This window comes from Bombina bombina, chromosome 6, assembly GCF_027579735.1.
Source record: "Bombina bombina isolate aBomBom1 chromosome 6, aBomBom1.pri, whole genome shotgun sequence".
NCBI lineage: Eukaryota > Metazoa > Chordata > Amphibia > Anura > Bombinatoridae > Bombina > Bombina bombina.
Window position 1 is genome coordinate 1,032,961,633 of NC_069504.1, and position 12,779 is coordinate 1,032,974,411.

The window sequence follows — 12,779 nt, forward strand, 5'->3', positions numbered from 1 at the left end:
CACTCTCTCCAAAGCATACACATATACATGTACACACAAACACACACTACAGAGCATACACATATACATGTACACATAAACACACACTCTCCAGAGCATACACATATACATGTACACACAAACACACACTCTCCAGAGCATACACATACACATAAACACACACTCTCCAGAGCATACACATACACATGTACACACAAACACACACTCTCCAGAGCATACACATATACATAAACACACACTCTCCAGAGCATACACATACACATGTACACACAAACACACACTCTCCAGAGCATACAAATACACATATACACGCATACACATATACATGCACACACAAACACAGACTCTTCAGAGCATACACATATACATTTTTACACACAAACACACACTCTCCAGAGCATACACATATACATGTACACACAAACACACACTCTCCAGAGCATACACATATACATGTACACACAAACACACACTCCCCAGAGCATACACATATACATGTACACACACACACACTCCCCAGAGCATACACATATAAATTTTTACACACAAACATACACTCTCCAGAGCATACGCATATACATGTACACAAAAACACACACAGAATAATGGTATCTTTAGAAAGTCCATTTAATGGCAAAAAAACGTTATATAATATGTGTGGGTACAGTAAATGAGTAAGAGGAAAATTACAGCTAAACACAAACACCGCAAAAATGTAAAAATAGCCCTGGTACCAAATGGTCAGAAAATGGAAAAGTGCTGTAGTTTTGAAGGGGTTAAAGATTACTTGTATTTACTGGCCAGCAATTTAGTAAAGTTTACAATCACTTTAACTTGATACTATAAGGACAAATATTTCTATTTTTTTCTTCTTCACCACAGTGTAATTAATATTCATACTTTCTGATGTGAAAGCAACAATGTGGAAATTTGACTGTCAACAACATGTGGCAAATTCCTTTAGAAGCATTGGAATTGTTAAATCAGGTTTAGTAAATGTTATTAGGACACCCTGTTGCAAATATTGATAATTTAAAAATAACTTGGTCTATTTGAATCCCCAAATATCCTGATTTACTTTTATTATTGAGCCAAGTACCTCAGCTGTAAAAAGCAAAGATGAAGAGGGGCATCCATGCACTATTAACAGAAGTAAAAAAAAATATTCAGATGATGTGATCTATTTGGATTTTGTAAAGGTTTTAATACAGCTACACTGGAAATTATTTAAAAAAATAAAGTTGATGGGATTTAAAAAAAAAAAAAATATGGATAATTATAGCTAACATATTAGTACTAAATGGATCATACATAGGGTTACTCAGTCATTAATAATGAACCAATTAATTTGAAAATTATTATCAATGACCTAGAAATAGGATCAGGCACATACAGGGCTAGATTAAAAGTGGGTCGCTAAATTATTGCACACCTGCAAACGTGCAAATTAGCTCGCTGTAGCAATTAGCGCTTATAAAATTAACCAGAGATCAGATCTCTGGTTAATTTTCTAAATGTGCCCCAAATGCTCCTACAATACAGTGTCGCGGCATCTTTATTTTACTGGGGGTAAAGTTGGCAGGAGTGGGGGGTTAGAAAAAAAAAAAACGACACTGAAAAGTGCCTTTACATTGCAGTCTATGGGAAACTGTTTGTTCCCAGTAAATATATATGTACTGTATATAATCATACTGCTGCCATCGCTGCACTTCTTACCCACTTTGATGTGCTTGAGTTCTGTGCTGGCTCTGACAGCATCAGAACGAGGCTCCCCTTGAAAACCTATGAAAGCACGCTCTTGTGAGCGCAATGTTTCCGTGCAATGCTAACGCAAGGTAGCGTTCGTATTGCATCTAACTTGTAATACCAGCTCACATTAGCGTGCACTGGTATTACAAAGTGGAGCGCGAATATTGCTTTAGCGAAAGCGATAAATTGCACTCGACTTATAATGTGGCACACAGTGTTTCCAGTTTTGTTGATGAAACCAAATGCTTAAAGGGATATTGTACACTAGATTTTTCTTTGCATAAATTGTTTTGTAGATGATCCATTTAGATTGCCTATGTGAGAGAGTTTTTGTAACTATGTACAGTTTTGCTTATATTTTATTGTGCTGATTTTCAGGCTCCTAACCAAGCCCCAAAGTATTATGTATTGTATACATGCATTTACAGACTCCTGCTGGCTCCTGTTTGTGTAATCTGTCTTTTCACATGCAGTGAACGGGGGAGGGGGAGTGTCTACTCTTACAGCTTTCCCAGCCCCTTTCAGTGGGTGTCGCAGCCTAACTTCATCAACAGTACAAAACTGGGAGCTTCTAAGTAAGTTTTTTAAAGTTTTATACTGGATTTGTAGCTCACTATCTGTGCATATTCTTCTTTATAGTTTTGTCTATTACATGCACTTATATGAAAATTGGTGTGTACTGTCCCTTTAAATTGGACAAAAATATAGGAATATGGGAGAGGAAAGTACATTTTGTTTTTTGTAGCCAAATAAAAATACTCTTTTTCCCTGGTAGTAGTGACTGCAGATTCAGTGGGTAACCGTAAAAAGGTTTTGAATGTTTTTTTGTTGCTATAAAATGATATGCGTGGTTATGAGAGAGGCAACATGGGGCAGTCACAGTATTTTAGTATTGCCATTTCATTTTGTCAGGTCTGTTTTTAAAGGGATATGAAACCCAAAATGTTTTCTTTCATGATTCAGATAGAGCGTGCAATCTTAAGCCACTTTCTAATTTACTCCTATTATCAATTTTCTTTGTTCTCTTGGTATCGTTATTTGAAAAGCAGGAATGTAAGCACCTGGGTAGTGCTTGCTTATTGGTGGCTAAATGTAGCGATAAATTAGGGCTCCACTTGTAATCTAGCTGTTTATTAGCAATGAAGCAAACTGTTCCCCTAATTTTGCTCAACTGTTTTGAGTTCACTTCCACCTTTGATAAAAATCAGATAAAGAAGGTCAGCCTTAAAGGGACAGTTTACTCAAAAAATGTCTCCCCTTTAATTTGTTCCCAACACTCCACTTTACCTGCTGGAGTGTATTAAATTGTTTACAAGCATTTCCATTAACCTTATATTGGCATATGAATTAGTTTATTTAGCTTGTGGTGTCCCCACCCATCCTGAAAGTTTTTGGTCACGAGGCCCAGCTGTATTAACACAGCCAGTAGAAGAAATTACACTCCCAGTGGGTTATAGAAGAGATAAGGTAATAAAATGTTAATTTTCCATTGTTCTCTACAAGTATTGGTGATTGGTTTATGAACATATATAAGATAAAGAAGCAGGTATATGTACACAATGTGATAAAGTAATGAGATCTGATTATACCTACAAGCTCAACCCATTTTATTAGGTTGTGACTTCAAAACACAAAATCAGCTAAGTCATATACACAAATAAGCCTTAAAAAAGCAAATTTCATACATTTTATACTCTGCAGCGGGTAAAAAAAGTAATTGGAAACACATTAAGGGAAAAACAATTTTATAGTATACTGTCCCTTTAACATTGACACTTGTCTTATCTAGGTATCCCACAGAAAGATAACATTCCTGACCTATCCATAAACTGCAAACCATTATTTTGAAGACTTAATTTTTTTTAATCTGAGCATCATATACCCTAATCATCTTCTGTAACCAACAAATCACAAAACTAACAGCAGACAATGTAATAATAAAACAACAAGGCTCCAAATAGTATTAAATGTATCTTATTGTTACAAATGTCTCAGCAACAATAATTGTTTTTTTATGCTCTTCTATGATTAGTAAATTATACTACATTTCCTTTTTTCCTATGCAGAACAAATTATTATATTGACCCAATTCATATTGGTTTACTGAAATTTACTTTAAAGTAATTTATTTTGAATGTATGCAATTAAGAACTGCATTGCAAAACATCTGCATAAAAGTAAACGTATTTAAAGCGACAGTGAAGTCAAACTTAAATTTTCATGATTCAGACAGAGCATGCAAATTGAAATAGCTTTCCAATTTACTTGTTATTAATTTGCTTTTTTTTCTTGGTATCCTTTATTGAAGAGTAAAACTAGGTGGGTCCATAAGAGCTTAGGAGAGTGCACGTGTCTTTAGTACTCTATGGCAGTAGTGTTTTGCAACATTGTATAACAAAGCTACAAATAATGTTGCAAAACACTGCTGCCATAGAGTATTAAAGATGTGCATACTCCAGAGCCAATCAGTGCTGACTCATAAATAACTCCACGGGAGTGAGCACAATGTTATCTTTATGGCACACAAGAACTATCTCTGGCAGGCTGGGAAAAACTGTCAAAATGCGCTGAGATAAGAGGTGGCGTTCAATGGCTTAGACATTAGCATATGAGCCTAACTAGGTTTAGCTTTTAACAAAGCATACCCAGGGGCCGATTTATCAAGGGTGATGCCCCTGTTAAGACACAGTTAAGAAGCAGCGGACTTAAAAGGGAATGTCAAGTCCCAAAAAAACTTTCATGATTTAAATAGGGCATGCAATTTTAAACAACTTCCCAATTTATTTATTTTTATCAATTTTGCTTTGTTCTCTTGGTATTCTTAGTTAAAAGCTAAACCTAGGAGGTTCATATGCTAATTTCTTAGACCTTGAAGACTGCCTCTAATCTGAATGCATTTTAACCACTAGAGGGCATTAGTTCATGTGTTTCATATAGATAACATTAAGCTCATGCATGTGAAGTGACCTAGGAGTTAGCACTGATTGGCTAAAATGCAAGTCTGTCAAAAGAACTAAAATAAGGGGGCAGTCAGCAGAAGCTTAGGTAGAAGGTAATTACAGAGGTAAAACATATATTATTATAACTGTGTTGGTTATGCAAAACTAGGGAATGGGTAATAAAGGGATTATCTTTCTTTTTAAACAACAAAAATTCTGGTGTTGACTGTCCCTTTAAGACTGCTGCTCCTTAACTGGTCCACCTGCTCAGGGGGTTGATTGACACCCCCTGCTAGCGGCCAATTGGCCGCAAATCTGCAGTGGGTGGCATTGCACAAGCAGTTCACAAGAACTGCTTGTGCAATGATAAATGCCAACAGCATATGCTGTCTGCATGTCTGTCGGACATGTCGGACTGAGCGGATAATGCCAGACAGACCGATGATAAATCGCCCTCCAAGAGAACAAAGCAAATTTGATGATAAAAGTAAATTGTAAAGTTGTTTAAAATTGGACACCCTATCTGAATCATGAAAGTTTAATTTTGATTAGACTGTCCCTTTAAACATTTGGGCCTAGATTACTAGTGGAGGGCCTAAATATTATCAATATTGTGCATTAACATTGCTTGAGCGCTATCGATATCGCTTCTATGTCTGCTCTCATATGACAGATAAAGAGTTATTTTTATCACTCAAGCAATAGTCTAGGGCACAGTAACAGCTACATGTTGAATAGCGCATGTGCACTAAATGCCTAATATAAAAGTCTTATATGGGGTGCTTAGCAAAATTCAAGTTGGAAATGAATAATAATGGTTTACTCAGGTCTGAAAAAATGCTAATTATTACAGTGTATTATGGAATGTGCTCAAGTGCAGCACTTAAGTCACCAATGGGCAATCAGAGCTTGTAGCACTCGCTGCTCTATCTATACTATAATCGCGCTTGTAACGCGTCTGTCGCCATTGGCAGTTGTGCACGCATCCTCAAATGAATATTAGCAGCGCGAGGCAGCCAAAAGAATTCACCTGGATGCAGCTTTGCTGCATCCCGGTGGATTCCGAAAATGGCAGGATGGTGAAAAAATCCACCGGGATGCAGCGAAGGCAAAGAGAGCATTACAAAAAAAAAATAACCGTCTGCAATAAGTATTAAAAAAAACAAACTACCCGTCCGTACCCCAAATTGATTGCGGTACCTTGCATTCAATATTCAGTATACGATGGACATCGGATGAAGTGGAGCCTCCATGCTGCCGAGGACCACCGCCGCCACAAGGATAGCCGCTGCCGCTGAGGACTGCCGCCACAGATGACCACTGCTGAGGATCTCCACATCTGGGAAGACTGCTCCGGTGGATGAAGATGATGGACCCACCTGGAAAAAGACCTTCTCCGCCGGACTTCTGAAACCATGAGTACCTATTTGGGGCTTTAGTGTTAGGATTTTTTAAAATTTTTGGGGGGATTTTGTTTTTTTGTTTAAATTAGGGTTCATTGGGCAATTTAAAAAATTGCTGATTGCCCTTTTAAGGGTAATGCCCATACAAATGCCGCTTTAGAGGCAATGGGTAGTTTAGGTTTATTAGTGTTAGGTTGTTTTTATTTTGGGGGGTTTGGTGGGTTTTTAATGTAAAAGAGCTGATTTCTTTAGGACATTGCTTTACAAAAAGCCCTTTTAAGGGCTATTGGTAGTTTAGTATTAGATTGGGGGGTGTTTTTATTTTGGGGGGGAATTCTTATTTTTATAGGGGTATTAGTTTAGGTTTAATTTTATTATTTTGGATAGTTTTGTTTATTTTTTTCTGTATTTTTACTTTTTAATTTTTTGTAGCTTGGGGGGTTGCATTTTTAACAAATAGACGGCCCTCTGGGCAGGCTTATCAACTAGTAAATTATAAATTTATGACACACTATAAACGTTTCAGCCATGTTAAGATGCTCTGGTTTGTAACCATCAGCTTGTGATACCAGAGCAGCAAGACAGAGCACAAGATAACGCAAGATAACACAATCATTTGCACTGATAACCTAGTCCTTTATGGGAATTACATGTTGAGTTGAATGACCCTTTAATGGGCAGGGATAGAACTCCTATTTATTGTATGGTTTGCAAAACAAGTTATTTGAATCCTTATACTGTATTGTGGTATTTAACCATTTTATGGAAAAGATATAAATGGGATAATGTTATAGTTTTTGTTTTTAATAGTTATGTATTCTCGTGTTATAATTCTTGTACCTAATGTAATTTCAAGTCTGTATGGAGCTTGATGCCCCTGTTTCCGTGCGAGCCTTCAGGTTTGCTGGAAACAGAAGTTATAAAGCAGCGGTCTAAAGACCGCTGCTCCATAACTTGTCCGTCTGCTTTGTGGCTGCGGACAGAAATCAACCCGATCCTACATGATCGGGTTGATTGACACCCCCTGCTAGCAGCCGATTGGCCGCAAATCTGCAGGGGGCGGCACTGCACCAGCAGTTCACAAGAACTGCTGGTGCAATGATAAATGCCGACAGTGTATGCTGTCGGCATTTATCGATATGCAGCGGACATGATACGCTACATCTTATCATGTCCGCTCGCACTATGATAAATCTAACCCATAGCGTTCACAAAAAGTCCTTTTGCTTACAGATAACATCCAATATTACTGTAATGTTATGAATAACAAACTGAATGTGAAAATGGTTGCCATTGTATACATTTATCTGAATAAATCTGACAGCGCTCAACCTTATGTCTGTGGCTCCTAGTATTATGGGTACCAGCAACCCTACATAAATATAGTGCTAAAATTATATAAATACACAGAGCATCTCCTAAAAGGCAAAGACAACTGATGCTTACAAATATATAAAAGTGAAGGATATTTCTTAAAAAGTATATAATATATTTAATATGCTACATATAGCTAAAAAATACAAATACAAAATAAAAAAGTGGATCCACTGAAATTAACAATAGAATATATATTAAAAACCCAATAACGTTATAGATAATTAACGTTATTGGGTTTTTAATATATATTCTATTGTTAATTTCAGTGGATCCACTTTTTTATTTTGTATTTGTATTTTTTAGCTATATGTAGCATATTAAATATATTATATACTTTTTAAGAACTATCCTTCACTTTTATATATTTGTAAGAATCAGTTGTCTTTGCCTTTTAGGAGGCGCTCTGTATATTTATATATTTTTAGCATTGTATACATTTAATTCAGATGTGTCTAAACCATTTGCTCATAAACTCATATCAGTAAAACATGCTTTAATTATCAAAAAAATTATGTGTAAAATACTGTACATTTTAATCTGATTAATGTTTAAAACCCTATTTCCGTTGCATTCGCTTAACTCCTTAGTAACATATTCATTCTTAATTCTTAAAAAGAAGGGGAACCACAATAGTATCTTATAATATTTTTCAAGATCAGAACACAGACACAAAGTAAGTGCACCTCTAATGTTCATAAATATTTGCCTGATAAAATGGCTATATGGTTTACAAATTCAGTCAGAGAGACTGAAACAAAGGATACCATTATTAGCACTCAATGTATCCCTTTGTGTTATGGCTATATGGTATCAGCCAAAAAACACATTGCATTCAGCTTTTATTATACATTTTTAAGCTATAGTTGTATTTTGGATGATTCTGCTAGTACAAGAGTACCTTTGTTTATATGTGCATTTCCATACCAATTTAGCAGTCAGTTTAATTCTTACAACTAAGGTTTCTGCATAGGTGAGCAAATAGGCTTTTGGGATTTCAAAAATTTGTAATCTAAAATCAATGTGACACAACTTCTTTTTATTCTTAGTTTATAGATCCAATCTTCTTATGAGGCCAAGCGTGTTCGAAGAAGAGCACCTAGGACTTTTTATAATTATTTTTTACTATATGAGAAAATCTTGAGAGAGCTTAATACATCTTATAATTTGAGTTTGTTATCTTTTTTGTATATGTGGTTGTGTTCCCTCCTGATAAGATACCTCACAATAAAAGTGAGATATTGTATATGACTCTTTCTTTATGCTGAGTAACAGACTTTGCAGAAAATTATTAAAATCAAGTTTTAGTCAAGAGGACATTTCTGCTGCATCCTGGTATGTGCAAGATTATTATTTTCACAAACAATCTGGCTACTTCAATTTTGGGTCAATAACATCTGTCTTGTTATTTATCAACTTGTTGAGCTGGGATTACATAAACAGTAGGCATATTCCTTAAAAGCAGCCTATTGGAGAGTTTTATTGCAGGGGGAGGGACCTATAAGTCAAAGGTATATATGTCAACCTGTGAGCTATGGCTGTTTACATTCACACAGCATCTCTATTACGGCAGCAGCAAAGTCATGGCTTTCAATGGAAAATATGTGGTAGAGAGTCAACAAAACTATGATGAGTTTATGAAGGCTATTGGTAAGTGATACTACAAAGAGATTGGATTTACTGAAATAAAACACTTTTTTAATTTGAAGGTAATGATAAAATATAGAATTGAGTATTTTTAATAAATATATATATATATATTCTTCAAATAAAACCTTTTTTAGTATAGCACTGGGATGAAGTTATATTTTTATTCAGTATGTTGCATCTTGTTTGGTTTATAACCATCTCACTATGAATTACAGAGATGTTTATGACATCTATGCATCTATTACTTTTGCATCAGGTATTCCTGCTGATGTTATTGAAAGAGGGAGAGATTTCAAGTTTACCACAGAAGTTGTTCAGAACGGCAATGACTTCACTTGGTCCCAGATATACCCAGGTCACACTAAGACCAACAAATTCACTGTAGGTCAAGAGTCAGAAATGGAGACTGTGAGTGGCAAAAAATTTAAAGTAAGTATCTAGCCAAACCGCAGATGCAATACATGTCTGAGGTTTTTGATACACATTATTTTTAGGTAGGTATAATTTATCTGTGATTATACATTTCTATTCATCACTATCCTTTCCTTGTATCTAAAGCATATACTCAAATGTGTCAAATAAACTCTCCACTTTCTTTTAATAGTGCTGTAAAAATATCAACTGATATTTCCTAATCCTTGTAGGGGCCCTATTAATCTTAAAGGGACCGTCTACACCAGAATTTTTATTTTTTTAAAAGATAGATAATCCCTTTATTACCCATTCCCTAGTTTTGCATAACCAACACAGTTATATTAATACACTTTTTACCTCTGTGATTATCTTGTATCTAAGCCTCTGCAAACTGCCCCCTTATTTCAGCTTTTTTGACAGACTTGCATTTTAGCCAATCAGTGCTGGTTCCTAGGTAATTTCACTTGCAAGAGCACATTGTTATCTATATAACACACATGAATTAACACCCTCTAGTAGTGAAAAACTGTCAAAATGCATTCAGAAAAGAGGCGGCCTTCAAGGTCTAAGAAATTAGCATTAGCAAAATTGATGATAAAAGTAAATTGGAAAATTGTTTACAATTACATGCCCTATCTGAAGCTTGAAAGTTTATTTTGGACTAGACGGTCCCTTTAACTTTATATTCATAGGACTACATTTATTTTTCCATTTGATGGTGACTTTAAGTTTCATACAATGCTGGGCCATCTGCATGAGTCCCTTATTAAGCACCAACTCTGTTTTACAAAGGCACTAGGCCACATATATTCAGACAAACAAATATGCAAAGAGCCAGATAGATACATTGCACATGCTCTGCACAGTTAACCATCAGCTAATCTAGCTACATTTCAGGCATACAGTGGAACATTGTAAATTTGCAGCCCCTCAAAAATATATCACCATGGACTTAGCCTGACATAACCTAGACCTAAATATCCCCAGCTAACAACATTTTTAAGAGGTGTCCACATTTCAAGTGCTGATATTGCAGGATAACCTTTCAGCACAAACACCATATTTCAAGACTGTTACTTTTGGCAATGAGCTTCAGTATATTCCATCAATAGCTCGTTTAGGTAAATATGCCCACTGACCCTGAGTATTGCCCTTCAACAGTACCCAGTATCAATGTTTTCTGTATACTCAACATCAATACTTTAAAATTACCCATTCACTCCGAGCGCTATCTTTTAGTACCTACTCACCCATAGAACTATACTTAATTTTACTCAATTTTAATTTATTTTGTATTCAATGGGTATTCCTTATTTTCCTTATTTTCATATTTATCTCTTCATGTAGAGAACTGATATATTACTTTTAGTGATATCATATGTATACGTCTCATACAATATATATATATATATATATATATATATATATATGTGTGTGGGGTTTTTTTTTTTACCATCTATACAATAAGTCTATGAAACTAGGAAAAAGTATCATCAGATGTATCTTTGTCCTCCAGTAGTTTTCAGTCTGACAGCAGAAATCACTTTGTACTTATTGTCACTTTAATACATTTCAGGCAATTGTTCACTTGGAAGGTGGAAAACTAGTTGTGGACTTTGGAAAATATCATCACACCTCAGAAATTGCTAATGATAAACTGGTAGAGGTGAGGAATGAGATCTTGTCTTGTGATTAAGAATGTATAATATAAAATCCATATTTTAAAAAGAACATTTATGTATTATAAACTCAAATAAGTTACTAGGGAACAGTGTAATGGGTCAAAGATTCACAAAAATAGAGACAACCATAAACAAAAGGTATAAGGTATCTAAATTAACTAATGAACAGATTTGATTTTTTTTCCACTTCCTTCATTAAAAATGTCCCACTAGTCCTGTGCTAGTAAGAAATTCTGGCATACTAGTAAGACATTTGACTATCTTTGATACTAGCTGTTTCTCTCTAGACTAGTTTTCCAGTACCTATATACACTCATGTATACTGACTATGAGCTCCATCTTATATAAATGTCTTCAGTGTCTGTAGTCTCCTAAGTTTCATTTGACTAAAACCCAATTTTCCTCCCATTTTTTTTTAAATTTATTAATTTTGAAGAAGTCTGAAAATGAAGGGGCAAAAGTGCCTGTTTATCTATCCCACTGAAAATCAGGATCTGTGTTTCCCAGGTGAATTCAATGAAGGACCTTTTTATGGACTTTAAAGCATTGAGGGAACTTCAGAATCCCATAACTACATAAAGCTTTGAAAGGACGCTGAAGGACCACATTCATAGTTTATAGTCAAATGTGAATGTGGAATTAGTGTCCAGAGCCACAAAATTCCTAACCCAACACCCTAAAATGTATATAAAAAATGTATATATGACTTTAAATCAAATCAAAACTTCTAGGGTGATTTTCATATTGAACCACTAATATCATGCAGTTTAACATCAAGGTTCTAAAGGACAAAAATTAAATAAATTATTAACCATTTCCCAGTTTTGTGGATAAAAAAGGCAAAATCAGTTATTTCAACTGAGAAAATAAAAGTTAAGGAGTTATTTTGAAATAATTTAATACACTCCAGTAGGTAAAATGGATAATTGGGAACACATTAAAAGAGAGAAAACATTAGAGTACATTGTCCCTTTAAATGACCATTAAATAATGTATAATTGCATAATTAACAAGTGCATCATAAAAAAATAAACTGTAAACTGGCAAATGTATTTCCCCCCCCCCCATTTTCTGACCCCAAGTATCATGTGACAGCCATCAGCCAATCACAACCTAGTATATGTATACACTATACACTTGTGCACATGTTCAGTAGGAGCTGGTGCCTCAGAAAGTGTGTATGTAAAAATACTTAGCAAAATGTTATAATGGAATTAAATTGGAAAGGATATTAAATCTGCATAATCTATCTGAAAAATAAAAGAAGCTTTTAATAATAAGTATTTGCACTCTACCTTGTGATAATATAATGATTTACAGTTTTAAAAACCTAATTCCCGTGTGCTCTCTTCCCCACAGACATCAGTGGCTGGAGGTATCACCTTCATAAGAACCAGCAAAAAGGTGGCATAAAACGCAAGAGCCTTCACTTTTATATTGTAATAAATAAATAGGTTTACAAAATGTTTTTGATAATCGCACTCTGTTAACATTTATTTCCATTACGTCTGCATTGCCGCTTATTGTTCAAACTTGTGGTTTATTTCTCATTTAAAAATAAATAAAGT

General features: G+C 35.0%; 1 protein-coding gene across 1 annotated transcript; it reads left to right on the forward strand.

The window, feature by feature from the left end:
- Positions 1-9,027: 9,027 nt before the first annotated feature.
- On the forward strand, positions 9,028-12,711 carry LOC128662436 (gastrotropin-like). The gene is made up of 4 exons (XM_053716221.1): positions 9,028-9,115; positions 9,372-9,544; positions 11,106-11,195; positions 12,571-12,711. Exons 1-4 carry the CDS (start codon positions 9,049-9,051, stop codon positions 12,622-12,624), a joined length of 384 nt encoding a protein of 127 aa, XP_053572196.1. The 5' UTR covers positions 9,028-9,048; the 3' UTR covers positions 12,625-12,711.
- The last annotated feature ends 68 nt before the right edge of the window (positions 12,712-12,779 follow it).